General features: G+C 40.0%; 1 protein-coding gene and 1 long non-coding RNA gene across 2 annotated transcripts; one reads left to right on the top strand and one right to left on the bottom strand.

Annotated features, from left to right (window-relative positions):
* The first annotated feature begins 296 nt into the window (after nucleotides 1-296).
* On the top strand, nucleotides 297-15,066 carry LOC136428052 (BTB/POZ domain-containing protein 2-like). Its single transcript, XM_066417310.1, has 6 exons — nucleotides 297-630; nucleotides 2,364-2,498; nucleotides 3,254-4,026; nucleotides 4,391-4,478; nucleotides 10,274-10,420; nucleotides 10,840-15,066. Exons 1-6 carry the CDS (start codon nucleotides 520-522, stop codon nucleotides 10,996-10,998), a joined length of 1,413 nt encoding a protein of 470 aa, XP_066273407.1. The 5' UTR covers nucleotides 297-519; the 3' UTR covers nucleotides 10,999-15,066.
* LOC136428047 (uncharacterized) lies at nucleotides 5,945-9,720 on the bottom strand. Its single transcript, XR_010754568.1, has 2 exons — nucleotides 9,564-9,720; nucleotides 5,945-7,069 (listed from the first exon to the last, which is right to left on the bottom strand). It is a non-coding gene; the product is annotated as an uncharacterized lncRNA (long non-coding RNA).
* Nucleotides 15,067-15,134: the final 68 nt, after the last annotated feature.

Here is a 15,134-nt window from a genome sequence, read left to right as displayed (position 1 = left end):
CTCCGCGGGATGGCTGGAAAAATAGTAGAAATTGGCCGAATAGAGTGAATAGTGTGCCAAGGGAGTTAGCTACGGAGAGAGGGTCCAATCCGTCCATCGAAGTTGAACCTTACTGTATAGCGGACCTACCCTGTATAGCGAAGTACCGCGGCTGATTTCTACTATTTTCCCAACGATAGGACGGAGCCTGGTAGAGGCTAAAAGGAGACAACATCAGGAGAGTGAGGCATACTAGTATATTGCAACACGTCTAATGAGCGCCCCCTGTCTGATTTAACATGAGTAGCATCTATGAAGCGCATGCGCTGTTTGACGGGATTGTGTGTGTTGTGCGTATGGGCCCTGTTTACCTGCAGCGCTCACAAACCTCCCATTTACTCATCAGCACTGTTTACTAGGCGTTCTGCAGACTTTCAGCACATCCATGGCATTCATCTCCTGCCCGCCGTGGCCGTGGACATCCCCAGCTGTCGGTAAAAACCCCAGGAACGGCGGTTTCTTGCACGGCTGAGATCCAAGATGGCGACCGGTGGGCAGAGTGGGGGGGCTGCCGCCGGGGCGCCGCCGGGAGCAGCAGGAGCAGCGGGCACAGCAGCAACCGGGCAGCCTGCACCGACAGCACACATCCAGGTAACTAGCATAGCACGCACAGACAGCACACATCCAGGTAACTAACGCATCACGCACAGACAGGACACACCCAGGTAACACAGCACACACAGACAGCACACATCCAGGTAACACAGCACACAGACAGGTAACACAGCACACACACACATAGCACAACGCGTGACAGCCCCCATTCTGGTAACACAGCACACATCCAGGTAACACAGTACACACCAACAGCATACTGTACATCGTAGGTAACACAGTACAGACTGACAGCACACATCCAGGTAACACAGCACACATCCAGGTAAAACAGCACATACAGACTGTACACATTCAGGTAAAACAGCACACACAGACTGTACACATCTAGGTAACACAGTACACATCCAGGTAAAACAGCACATACAGCACATATCCAGGAACGCAGCTCACACCGACAGCACACATCCAGATCGAACAGCACAAACAGCACACATCAAGGTAACACACTGACAGCTCACACCGACAGCAAACATCTAGGTAGAATAGCACAGACAGCACACATCCAGGTAACACAGCTCACACTGACAGCACACATCTACGCACGTGTAGGTAGAACAGCACAGACAGCACAAATCCAGGTAAAACAGCTCAGACAGACAACAAACAAACAGGTAAAACAGCACAAAAGCCTCACACATCCTGGTGAAACTACAGCAGTACAGGTGAAAAATCTTTTTTAAAATCTTGATCAAATTTTCCTAATTTTCAAACCAACAATATAGCATTGGAACTTTTCCATGTCGTATACACACCACAGAATAAGGTCTCAAGATTGGCAATTAAGAGTTCTTGCTTCAACAGAAGCTTATATGATTAGAACATGAATATTTCGTGTACAGCAGTATATGTATGTAGCGATGTATATAATACTTCATGTTTGAATGTTTTCAGATGTAGAAATATACATGTAGCAATAAATCCATTATATTGTTATGAGACGAGCAACATACTTGCACGAACCATGGCACACTTTCATGGGCTTCCAGTCCATTCAGCTAACCAATACGCCAACAAATCTGCATCTATATGATCCCATTCAAAGTGTACCTTTCACAAAAACCCTTCTCTTTAACTTGACACACCAAAGACTGCTCATGTACCAGTTAAGAAGGAGAAAATGCACACTTTCTGAACATTTTCTATGACACACACACACACATGTTCAGGAAACTGATGGGGAAAGTGCATGACGTGAAACGTCTAGAAATCACTTCATCAAAATGGAAGTTGATTTTAATCTGATAGGAGTTGGTCTTCCTTGGTGTGATTTGATTTCATCATTAGAGTGCCTGGGTGAGTATTGTAAATGTAATATACAGAAAGAGTGCTGTCAGCTTCCTGGGGTACATGTATCTTGGCAATGATTCAACAGTAAACTTGTGTCTGAATAACAATCGTAAAAGTCCACCCTAAAAAATCTGACCCCTTGACCATGATGCTGAAACTTGAGGACATGGGTCAATTTGTCCCAACATCAGTACTAGTACTAGTAGTAGTAAAAGAAACTTTGAATTTGGAGAGTTGTTGTGTGCACAAATTCTGTTTGTTTGGTGTTAGCTTGGATTGATGCCATGTGTCATTCTGATGCCATGTTTAACTCATGTGACTCAAGCAGAGACAGTTTCCCACACTGACATCAGTGACAACCCAGATCTAAAATAGGCAAGAAATATGATATGTTTGCTGACACTAATGTTTGTTTGCAGCCTATGTACAACTGGCAGGCCAGTAAGACCACAGTGAAGGACAGACTCGCCTACATGTTTAACAATGAAGTGATGAGCGATGTGCACTTCATCGTGGGCCGCGGTGAAGGGATGCAGAGGATCCCTGCACACAAGGTAGGGAACACAAGAATTATATACAGTATATACATACAGGGCTTTTTCTAAAGAAGGTAACAAGGGTGCTGCATCCCCTTACCCTGACCATGCGTCCCCTTACCCAGGGGAGCAAATCTCAGGTCAACTGTGACCTGTCTGATAGTAATTTTGCCCCTCATAAAGCCTTAGAATGCCCCCTTTTTACATGTATCTTAAAATTCTCTTAACTGTGTAAGGGGGGACACATGAACACTTCACCATCCCCCCACTTGGTTGCACCGCTGCCTTACAATGTTCCCCCTGGCAGTCAATTCCTAGAAAAGCCCCTATCACCAAAGCAGATGAAACGCTAATGCTATTACATGTACAACCCAGTTTGAGTCCTCCAGACTGAATGTGAAACTATCACATTTATCAAAACTATTGGATTATGTCTGTTGAAAGCCACATAGCATTTTGTGACATGTAGAAGATGATTTCATTTGTAACGGACAGATGAAATCAACCAGCATGAGATGGAAATACATGTGTCAAGAGTTGAACATTGTCTTCAGATAGCTTAAGTGTAGACACGCACATGATATCTCTGACATGACCATTAGGAAAGTTGTTTGGGTGACATTTTGGTGAATTTTTGACATTAATAACAAAGTTAGTTGGAAACTTTGCAATAGACCGAATTTCAAAGTAACATTTTAAGAGTTTCCATTTGAATTAGACAGTTAAGCTTATCTGCACGTCACTGATGAGGTACATGTATACTTGTCTTGCAGTTTGTGTTGGCCATTGGCAGTGCAGTGTTTGATGCCATGTTCAACGGGGGCATGGCCACCACGTCAGCTGAAGTAGAGCTGCCGGACGTCGAGCCCGCTGCTTTCCTTGCTCTCCTACGTTTCCTTTATTCGGACGAAGTTCAGATTGGACCAGAAACTGTCATGACTACGCTTTATACTGCGAAGAAGTATGCCGTTCCTGCCTTGGAGTCGGCTTGTGTGGACTTTCTTAAAAAGAATTTGAGCAGCGACAACGCCTTCATGCTTTTGACCCAGGCGCGTCTGTTTGACGAGCCACAACTGGCTCAGCTTTGCCTGGAGACGATCGACAAGAACACTTCAGAAGCTCTTGCGGCGGAGGGTTTCGTGGACATTGACTTGGACACCCTGAATGTGGTCCTCGAGCGAGACACGCTGGGAATCCGCGAGTGCAAGTTGTTTGTCGCCGTCGTCAGGTGGGCCGAGCACGAGTGCCAGAGACAGCAGCTGGCCGCCACCCCTGAAAACAAGCGCCGGGCTCTTGGTCAGGCCCTGCGCCTCATCCGCTTTCCTCTCATGACCATCGAAGAGTTTGCCTCCGGCCCGGCGCAGTCCGGGATCCTGACAGACCGGGAGGTCGTCAGTCTGTTTCTGCACTTCACAGTGAACCCCAAACCCACGGTGGAGTTCCTGGACTCGCCGCGGTGCTGTCTGACGGGGAAGGAGCAGACCATCAACCGCTTCCAGCAGGTGGAGAGTCGCTGGGGGTACAGCGGGACCTCCGATCGCATCAGGTCAGCACAAACTACAAGTTACACCCACATCTAGTTCCCTGGTGATAACCCAAGAGACTGAATTTCTGGCCCAGGCTATATTTACTCTAATTCAACAATCTTAAACCATGTCAAATAAGAAAACATCTTTACAGTAACTGAGTAAGCACAGTATCTAGAAGACGAGACCAGTGGAAACAATTAAAAACTGATATATTGTTATACATTCAAGCACTTCCTTCAATTTGTGCATTTCATAATTTCTCTGCTGTAAAGATTTTAGAATAGATTGACATGTCGCTAGAACATTTTTAAAGACTAACATACTAGTATAACTTAAACTCTGACTTATAACATGTAACATGTTTTGTCTATGTTGCTATAGGTTTGTGGTGAATAGACACATCTTTGTTGTTGGGTTTGGCCTGTATGGATCCATCCATGGACCCACCGACTACCAGGTCAACATACAGGTCAGTGTTCTTAAAGAATATGTATGTTCATGTTGTGAAGGACAGGCAAATTTGAAAAGTGCGGTAATGAATACATTCTAGTAGCCCACTTAAAGGCATAGCAATGAAAGTCTTGAGGACTTGCATTGCAGGGTAAATCTGGGACAAACCCCAGAATTTCACTGATGACAAAACAACTCATATAAGTTTTGATTATAACATAAGTGAATGATACAATCTATATCATTTAAACAAGATTTTGAGCATGCAATAGGCTCTGCTACATTTGTACAACACTTCTGGACAGTGTTTCCGCCAGACCGCGACTGAGAGGCCGTCCACTTGGGGAGGGCCGTACCGCGAAAATTAATTGACCTACCGCGAAAATTGATTGACCAGGAATTGGCAGGAAAAGTAACTCAATGTTGTGACTTTGTTAATTTTTCAAAATCAATTTGTTATGAAGGTCGCTATAATACTGCTTCAATCGTTACAAAATGCGATCTATATTGATCAGAAACGCCTGAAGTGTAAAAGTGGTTTTCCCGCCCTGTGGTCACGTGACATCTTGCCGTCAACCAATCAGAGCACAGGTTTTATTACGCGGACCAATCAGTGCTTAGAACCTTGCATATCAATGAGCTTAAAAACATGGCGGACGGCCCGGGACGGAGCAGGTTGCGACTCGAGAGACTCGAGCGAGCGACTTATGTGAATTTTCTACGGTACATATGGAGAATTTTCACGGAAAAACATTCAAAGGAATATATATTGTGTCGAATACGGTCAGAAATGATGGCGAATCGCGGCAAATCACGACGTAGAGGCTGAAATCAGGCCATGGAATCCAAAGCCTGCGCGGAAACGAGGCTCCGCGCAGGGGTTTCGCAATGGATGGCGGGTACCCGGAAGTGGTGTGCGCGGTAAATTCAAATCGGGGAGCCTTTCGGTAGCGGAAAATGACACTTGATGTCGGAATCCGAAGTCTTGTGCGTTACTACTGGGTGGATACTACTTTGGACGTTATTGAATAGCCCCTTTTGGTAAATAGAAATGATCTTACATTAAAACAGAATGATAAACTATAGGTTTGAGAGCTTTCATGCTATAGAAATCAATCCATGAACCTTCTCTACTACAAAATAATAGATCTTACTTCAAAGGACTTTTCCATAACAAAATTCAATTCAAAGTGCAGAAGTTTTTTTTAAGGTCTGCTCCAAAATTAGCAAAATAAGGGGGAGAAATGATGTTTGTCTGTATGGTAAACCTTTGCTGAAATTAAGACCACCTTCACTGCTAATTCTAATAATAAAGAAATTAATTAACATCTTGAATTTGCTATACAGTTCAACAAAGTTTCAGTTACAATGTTACTTTTTGTTGAACCTTAACATCTCTCATGTTTGATCCTCTTTCCCTTCATGTAAAACAAAATGTACAAAAATACAAGTCAAGAGACCAAAACAACAGCACTACAGGCCAAATTGTCATGATATCTTATTGGATTCTTTTATTAGTGACATTATAGACATGTATGTGTAATAACACTACATGTGTTCAGCATAATTATTGTACATGTATTAACAAATCTTTAAACCATTGTTGTTCCTGTTGCCTCACCATAGTCGGGGCATAATTAGATGCAATACAGATACAGACTTCTGTGTTTGTTAATCTATAATAGGAAAAACACCTGATAGTATTGCTATAAGCTAGCCGTTTCTTACTGCACATGGTTGGCACAAATTCAGACAAAACACTCCAGCAATATCATAAAAAAGTACCTACAGCTCTGTAGAAAACTTATCTACATTGACTGATATCATATATCCTATTCATGTTGTAAAATTGGCACATAATTCATATATTACTCCATGTATACTTACTGAAACAGCATTCTATTACAGGTAAATGCTTATACTTTGAATTCTTGATGCCATAGATAAAACTTGGGCTGGGGCATGTCATAGACAAAATTAACAAACTGAAAATATCAATGATTTTCAAATAGATAACTTTTAATTACACTCGGCAACTGCTTTATAGTAGTTACAAGTTTTTTTCAATGGTTATAAGTCATTGTTTTCCATTGAAGTTAAACATATCAGCAACTAGTCAACTACAGAAACCCCACAAAGTTCTAAATGTAACAGTCACAAAAGGTCTTTTTTATATGCACAACTGTAAAAGGGGAAATATTTGCGGGGATTTAATTCCACTGTTGGGAGAAATGTTCGCTTTGATTTTAAGTTCCCGGTTGAAACTGCCATACAGGGTTTTACTATAAAATGGTGAATATTCTATGTGGTTTGAAGTCGGCGTTGAAGAGGTCAATGTGAAAAACATGAACATAAAACCACTGCAAAAATTACCCATTTACAGTACTAGTATACATATGTTTTCATATAGATACATTGTACATGGGACAACTTTACATCTTAACGTTAGAAATAATATTGTCAAAATCACAAAATGAATTATCAATATGTTTATGTTGTATTACTATTGTAGCATTCAACTCCTTTGTAAAGAAGGTACATCATCATATCCCACAACTTGAGAAGAGCTAAGAAGTCTTGAGTTCAAGTTGCTTCCACAGCAGACACCATCTGAAAAAGAAGAATATATTTCACATTACAAAGCTTATGGACAATTAGCATTAATGATCATTCTCCTTACTTCGACAAAGAAATTTAATGGGATATATTGGTGTGGGTTCTAGTATATTGGTCAATTTTATTCAAACCAAGAAACTACCAGAACATGATCATTGAAGATGATGATGATAATCTAAACCTTTTCCTCAGAAAAAACAAAACAAAACAAAACAAAGCAAATCATTGCTGTCCAATCATACGAAGCACTCACTATAACACATGACCTTTGAATACTTTGTATGCAATACTAATAGTCACCTTAAACCACTTAAATTTGTCATGTGTGAGGGGGGAGGGGGGCAGGATAATTGCTTGGCAGTTTTCAGATGACAATTTGAAAGTGGATCATATACAGACAGCTGTCATAAAATCAGCATGTCATCTGCAATATTTACTTCACTGGTTGAAAATCTTTGCTCGCTTATAGCAAAGCTAGGGTAAGCAGCTAACAAGCATAGCTTCTACACTAAAGTCAATACTAGTGTGCTACACACAGCAAATATGGCATAATAAGTCTATATTTCATCATGAAAGACAACATTGAGTTTTTGAAAGTCCCGATTGTAGTGAAGATACAAATACTAATGACCTACGTGTATAATACTTTTGGGGAAATCATACAAATTGCATATTATTTCCTGTTGGGGTATATTGAAACAGACACACTTGTGAATCTGTTTATCAATATGGCTGACCAACTTACATACATATTTACAGCAGTCTATATCTCTTGATCAAATGCATCTCTAGTATTTGCTTCTTGATTATCCCATATATGATAAGAAATACTAATAACTTATATTGTTTTGGGAAAATCAAGCAATTGAATACTTGCCTAGGGGATATTGAAGTTACCACATATATGATAATATAGCCAACCATATTGACATGTACTTTCAAAGTCTTTATTTTCCAATCCAAAGCATGGATTGACTTGACATTCCTACATAAGTTGGAGGGATATACATACTAATGATTCCTACTACTTCTTCAAACATCAGACATGTTTTCCTATTTCCGTCTATTTCTTTAATATGAGTGGGTGTCAACAACTTCAGAGGTGAAACCAATGTCAACTTCAAAACTGTATATTTCATCATCAAAAGTATAGATTGACTTCATATCCCTATATATGTTGGAGGGATATACGTTCTAATGATTCAAAGAGATTTTTCAGAAATTAGACATGTTTTTCTATTTCCGTCTATTTTTTTAATGTGGCTAGGTGTGAACAACACAACACCTCAAAAGTAGGTCAACTTCCAAAGTGTATATTTCATAATCAAAATCATGGATTGAGTTGATATTCACATAGAAGTTGGTAGGTTATATCTACTAATGAATCTTACTACTTGTTTGAAAATCAGACATGTTTTTCTATTTCCGTCTATTTTTTGAATAGGGGTGGGTGTCAACAACTATAGAGGTCAAACAAAGGTCAACTTCAAAACTGTATATTTCTTCATCCAAACGATGGATCGACTTGACATTCCTAGATAAGTTGAAGGGATATACGTACTAATGATTCTTACTACTTTTTTGAAAATCAGACATGTTTTTCTATTTCCGTCTATTTTTTGAATAGGGGTGGGTGTCAACAACTATAGAGGTCAAACAAAGGTCAACTTCAAAACTGTATATTTCTTCATCCAAACGATGGATCGACTTGACATTCCTACATAAGTTGAAGGGATATACCTACTGATGATTCTTACTACTTTTTAAGAAATCAGACCAGTTTTTCTATTTCCGTCTATTTTTTGAATGGGGCTAGGTGTGAACAACACAGCACCTCAAAAGTAGGTCAACTTCCAAAGTGTATATTTCATAATCAAAATCACGGATTGACTTCATAGTCCCATATAAGTTGGCGTGTTATATCTACTAATGAATCTTACTATTTTTTGTGAAATCAGACATGTTTTTCTATTTCCGTCTATTTTTTGAATAGGGGTGGGTATTAAGAATATGACAGGTCAAACAAAGGTCAACTTTCCCAGTGAATATTTCATAATCAAAAGTATGGATGGACTTCATATTCCATCATAAGTTGGAGGGATATAGGTACTAATCATCTATGCTAGTTTGGTAAGATTGACATTAGTTGATCACATTCCTGGGAGATGTTGAAATGATAACACTTGAGCCAAGGGGGGAGGGGGGCTGGTGGACACAATGTAAACTTGTCAGGTCAATTTCTCAAGATCGGCCTGGCTGATTGACTTCAAATTTTCTGTGTAAGTAGGGTCTATGTAGGTGTGACAGAGGGTTCAATTCAAATGTAGCTATGTAATATCGTAATCATTTAGGACTCTGTTTAACACCTCCAAAGGGCAAAATATGTAGTATCTGCAGATAGAAAACACGGAAGAAGAACAGCAGGCACTTGACGAAGAACATCTGTCATGTCAAGTGGAACACCAATATATCCCCTGCCCATACGCACCTTCCATGAATCTGCACACTGCTGAATAAACGCACAGTCCCCGGGGTTCTGCATCACGTCATTGGCTCAAAATCCGACCGCCGCCATTTTGGTGCGTCAAGCCTATGTATCCCGTCGTGCTCTCGTGACCACTCCCGTGTAATGCTTATCTCTATGCTGAAATGCACGGGCGAAATTCTTGTTTTGTTTACTTTTTTCCTTGTTTTCTTCGATGACTTTCTTCGATTGAGTCTTGAAAAACGGGTTTTTAATGAGATCACCGTATGCCAAAGGCACCGACATCGATTCTTCGCAAGCTTAACAATAGCAACAAACAAAAGAGTGTGAATGTCCAACGATATAGAGCGTCCCCACGCCCGCAGTAACAAAGAAAAACAAAGAAATTATGCCGACCTCTCGTATTTTTTTCCCGATTTCTCTGCATTTAGTTTGTCTTTTTTTTTAAACAGGACGGCCTATGTCTGAGTTCAGGCCGTCCAAAGCGACATAAGGCCTTCATTTGACGGGAAGAAGCCCCTCTGGCGGAAACACTGCTTCTGGATAAAGCTGGAACAAACCCAAAAGTTTCACTGATGACAAAACAAGTCTTTTTTTATATTATAAGTGAATGGTACATTCTATATATCGTCTAAACTGAAATGAGGTTTTAAGCATGCTCCACTACTCTACAACAGTTCTCTAACATCTGCCTTCTTGTCTGTTCCCTCCAGATCATCCAGACAGACTCGGGGACTGTGCTGGGGCAGAACGATACGGGCTTCAGCTGTGACGGCTCCGACGCCACCTTCCGCGTCATGTTTAAGGAACCTGTGGAGATCCAGCCCAACGTCAGCTACACCGCCTGTGCAACCCTGAAGGTAGGAAGATGGAAAAATCAAACAAACTCATGATCAATCAAACAGAACTTTGACATAGGAAATGGTTAGATTGATAGGTTGTCATGTGTGCATGTGTCCAGATCCAAATGCATGAAACAGCTGGGTGTAAAGTAGCCTGTGTTACACAATTTCTTGCTTATTGGGCCTCCACCCTGAGAGCTTGTGGCCATACAGTGTACATGTACATGTAGGATGTTCCCAATTCTCCTGACTAAGCAGGTGTTGGCTAACCAGTTTGTAGGGGGCTGCAGTGGAAGGGCTGCTAGAAGCTTGATTTAGTCTGGTTTGATGTAAGGATGCTGTCAGTTTAGACTTAATAAGTTGTACTATCATCCGAGATAGAGTTGTTAGGTAACATAAAATTGCTTCCTACAGCTTTACTTGTATTACTCTTACAGGGTCCTGATTCGCATTATGGAACAAAAGGCATGCGGAAGGTCATCCATGAGTCGCCAAGCAGCGGTAAGGTCATTTTCCAGTTCACCTACGCTGCCGGCAACAACAACGGGACGTCAGTGGAGGACGGACAGATCCCAGAAATCATCTTCTACACGTAAGATACACAAGGGATGGGTCAACACGTGCCCAACAGTGGCTAGTGTTGTGGAACTCGGAGGATCATCTGAGTGTCTACAACTTGTCAAGTAAACCATGTGTTATTGTCATGAGTGAGCTGCCTAGCTTGTATATTTCATTGAATACCATATAGTATCACTACGTCAATGTAGTTCAACAGTGTTGTGTTAACTGGCAAGTTAGAAATGCAGCAATTTTCACTGTCCGTCTCAGTACATGTTCATGTATAATGTTATGTCACATTGTTGCATCATGTTCAACTACTACTCCAAGTAAATGTAATACTTCAGTCTGAACAATTCTTATAATTATACAGAATTAGCACAAATTATAGATCACATTATTCATACATGTAAGATAACCATGTTATGATCAGTGCTGCAACACGGGTTGGCCAACCAGGTAAGAGTTTTCATTTTGTCTGAGAGCCAAGAATTCTGATTGATGGAGTGGGGCACCTTAGTCTCAATGTTATGTTGCTCAGTTTTTTTATCATTTCACAGGCTTGGCAGGAGTCTTTAAAAAGTTTGATTGCATACTAATAAATGTCATGATTGGATGGATATTTGCAGATAAAGAAAATTGTGAAGAAATGTTTGTATATCAGTAAAATGCCCATGTCATTGTCGTGCTGATGCCAATTGAAGCACAGTGCATTTTGAACTCTCTTTATTGTTCAGAACTGATCCACTACCCCTAGGTCTGTCTTTCTGTTTCTGGTGTGTAATTAATGATTCAAAGTCACATACTAACCAAAACATTATTCAAACTGAGTCTACAGCAAAATGATGCACAGTCTCAGTGGCCTACAGTAAAAGTATTGTGTGGATACAAGACAGTTACTTAAGGCCCAAGGGAGGGACATTGAAATTTAGCTCATGTATGTGTACTGTGTGCGTGTGCCTGCCTATGCCATATGTGAAGAATTAGGAAACATGATTGACATATTACAAGCTACAAAGGGTTTGTACCAATACACAGGTTCTTGGACCGATTTCCTTACCGTTACTCTATTATCAACTGTATCTACAGCTACAGAAAATAACAATGCCTTCTCCAACTAAGTATTGTTGCCCATACATTGTATACACATCTACAGTATACACACTTGTGCAAATCATATGTGCAGCGATAAGACTACTTTGTTGTCAACTAGGGATAGGTGGACTGTATGTGTGAAAGTATGGGTGGATGGGGTGGGACAAAAGCCAGGGTTGTGTTTTTTTTTGGCAATGCACACAATGCAAGGGAAATAACCGTACATGTACACATGTATATAGATGTGATGCAGACCGATGGACTGTTAGTAGCCTGTTAGCGTCCTTAGACCCCAATGATGATCAAAAAGAGGTGTTGCCTGTTACATACCTGTTGAACATGGAACTGTTGAACATGGAACTGTTTGTCACATGGTGGCACTTTTGCTGCAAGATGTAATCATGTTTCAAGTGTCTGTCCACTTCGGTTCAGTATGTTGCTGAAAGTACTAACGACAAAGACGTCCTGTGAATAACAACAAAAACTATACTAAGGGCATCATTCTGTCAACAAAATGTACTCGAATATATCAGGGCTTGGCATGAGGATTATGACATAAAGTACTACATTTGTCGAGAGATTTCCTCATCAGAATGGTACCAGATGCAAACCTGATACATCTACATTTAAAAAAGTGATGTAACAACCAAAACAAAAAACACTTGTACATGTTTTCTTAAAAATGTAAGGAAGATTTTGGAACCTCAACTGTCCAGCAGGAGCATGTTGGGTTTTCAACTTGACAAATTTTCTCACCCGAATGGAAAGCAAACTCCTCAGTACAGTCCTACTGTTTTGCTAGGTTTATCCTCCTAACAATTGGATGACAATCTTAAACCATGAGAGAGCTGACTGTTCAACATCTACTCTCAACATCTGTATCATCTTGTAGTATTAATTATAGATGTGATTGTATAAATAGAAAACCGCTGCACATTAAGAATGTTATTTGTTAGCCAAAGTAATTGGAAGCAGGTTTTGCACAACTTGTATAAATGGCTATATGTAGTCAACAGTCACTGCCTTCTATTCATATAGTTTGTGCCTACTGTAATTATAGTCTAGACTCTTGCACTGTTCATTATGTAATGTCCACATGTGCTGCTTTAGTTGATAGTGTAGTTTGTGAAAATCTTAATTGAAGAAAATATAAGCATTGAACAATTTAACAGCTGCAAGAAAAGAATGTGTACTGCTGCATGTTTGGTTTCCACATTATTAAGAAATAATACCAATGTGTGGCAAAGTGGGTACAGACTCTTCATATATGGGAGATGTTCATGTAATGTACGTGTTCATGTTTGTTCTATGAGGCTGCTACCAGTTGAGCCACAGGGACATCCCTACATGTACATGTAGTATTCTTCACAGATGTTGTCACTAGTGATTGGAACCTCTGGGTGTTCAGGGTAGCCAAAGAGGACCGAGCAATGGACTGTTAACATGGAAATGTACTATTTTTGTAAGTAAGAGGATATCTGTGCAATGTCCTACTGCCAGTAGTTGGGATTGATGAAAATGTATGACATGAGATTGCCAAAAGGTGACCACATGCCATTTGGTGTATACCACTTATCTGTAAATGATGGTCACCCATTGATCTAATTGCACAATTGTGAAGCTTAGACATTACAGTGCACTCAAATTTCTCCTGAAATGTCACTTTGGTACCCTAAGACTTGAAGTTTCTCATTATCAGAGCTTTGCAGGTGGTCAATAAGATGTAGTTTTCTTTAATTTCTATATACAATTTACAAGGCAACAAGAAATGGCAAACTTCCCCCCTCTCATGCACAGTCAAACAGACAGACAGACATGTATAAACAAACATGTGATTGTTTTCCCAAAAGAAGAGTGCAGACATGGCTGATAACTAGTGTTGGGTATGCCTGTCAAGTGTATTTTCATGAAAACATATTTCCAAGTTCTGGTTTAGAAAAAATAAAACTTTCCTTCTAATTAGGTAACTTGATGGAAATTTTATGGTTTGGTTAAGATGAGAGTTCTTGGTAAGAAGCTGCACTTTGGGATTGTTACAGGCTATGAAGCATTCCATATTAGATGATTGATGCTAAACCACCTAGAAGAACTCACTTGACCCTTTTTGTTGGTCCTGTTGCAATTATTTATTTCATTGACTTTTCTGCCTATTCTTATCTTTCCATGTTAACAAGGAAAAGTTAACTTGTGTTAGTCTTTCCTTTGGCAGCTTGTCATATTTCCTGATAAAAATTCAATTTCATGGTAGTGTTTGAAAAATTCTTTGGCCTTCCTTGTACTCACACTCAATCTACAATAATATTAAACATCAAAATGTTTCAGAATGAGATCTCTCAAAACACCTCTGTTGTTAGTAACATCTACAAAGTTATCTCTTTCATGGCCAAACATTCATTGTATACCCAGTGTGATGTAAACAAAAAAAATTATACTGATATACCATTTTTGGGCATAAAGCTATAGATGAAATAAAGCATTCAGTATATATAACTGGTGTATGTCGTGCACTCTAAAAGGAAAGAATTTACCCCTGCAACAGGAAAATAGGTTACACTGTTATTTTGCCCCTCAATGCACAAATGCTGGAAGATTGTACAGAACAGTTTGGAGGGGTATAGTGTCTTAAGATCCCTGTACATGTATGCTTTAATATTATTGTACTCGGTAACTGTTAACTTTAGTAGTTCAAGGCTGTGCTGTGCAGTTTGAGATTACTTGTATACTGAATCTTGTAAATGCCTCACCAGTCTATCAGAGTAACAGTATTTGGTTTGGGATATGCCACTTGGTAATGTTTGGACTAAGAGGTATGTGGGGAAAGTAGGCATTTCTTGATATTGTCTAATTCCTTGTAAAGAAACTATTGCAAAATGAGTGAGGAACTATGTGAATGTGAACATCATTGCTGTGGGACATGATTGTGCATTTTGGAGTGCCTGTATTCTGTGCTGTGTCCCATTCAGAATGATGTGCCAGCTGAGGAATAAAGTGAGTGGATATGTAACACTTTACATGGCTTGTGGAGAATGGTTTTTATGTACTGTGAAAGTGTATGAAAGAATACATCAGTTTGTACATG

This window comes from Branchiostoma lanceolatum, chromosome 2, assembly GCF_035083965.1.
Source record: "Branchiostoma lanceolatum isolate klBraLanc5 chromosome 2, klBraLanc5.hap2, whole genome shotgun sequence".
Classification (NCBI taxonomy): domain Eukaryota; kingdom Metazoa; phylum Chordata; class Leptocardii; order Amphioxiformes; family Branchiostomatidae; genus Branchiostoma; species Branchiostoma lanceolatum.
The sequence above is the reverse complement of the archived record's forward strand: the minus strand, read 5'-3'. Positions and strand labels throughout refer to the sequence as shown.

Bases quoted from the DNA above. Each gene is read 5' to 3' on its own strand.
- LOC136428052 (XM_066417310.1), top strand. From the start codon at position 520: ATGGCGACCGGTGGGCAGAGTGGGGGGGCTGCCGCCGGGGCGCCGCCG. The intron at 631-2,363 runs GTAACTAGCATA...GTTTGTTTGCAG, and splicing joins CACCGACAGCACACATCCAG to CCTATGTACAACTGGCAGGC. The intron at 10,421-10,839 runs GTAGGAAGATGG...TTACTCTTACAG, and splicing joins CCGCCTGTGCAACCCTGAAG to GGTCCTGATTCGCATTATGG.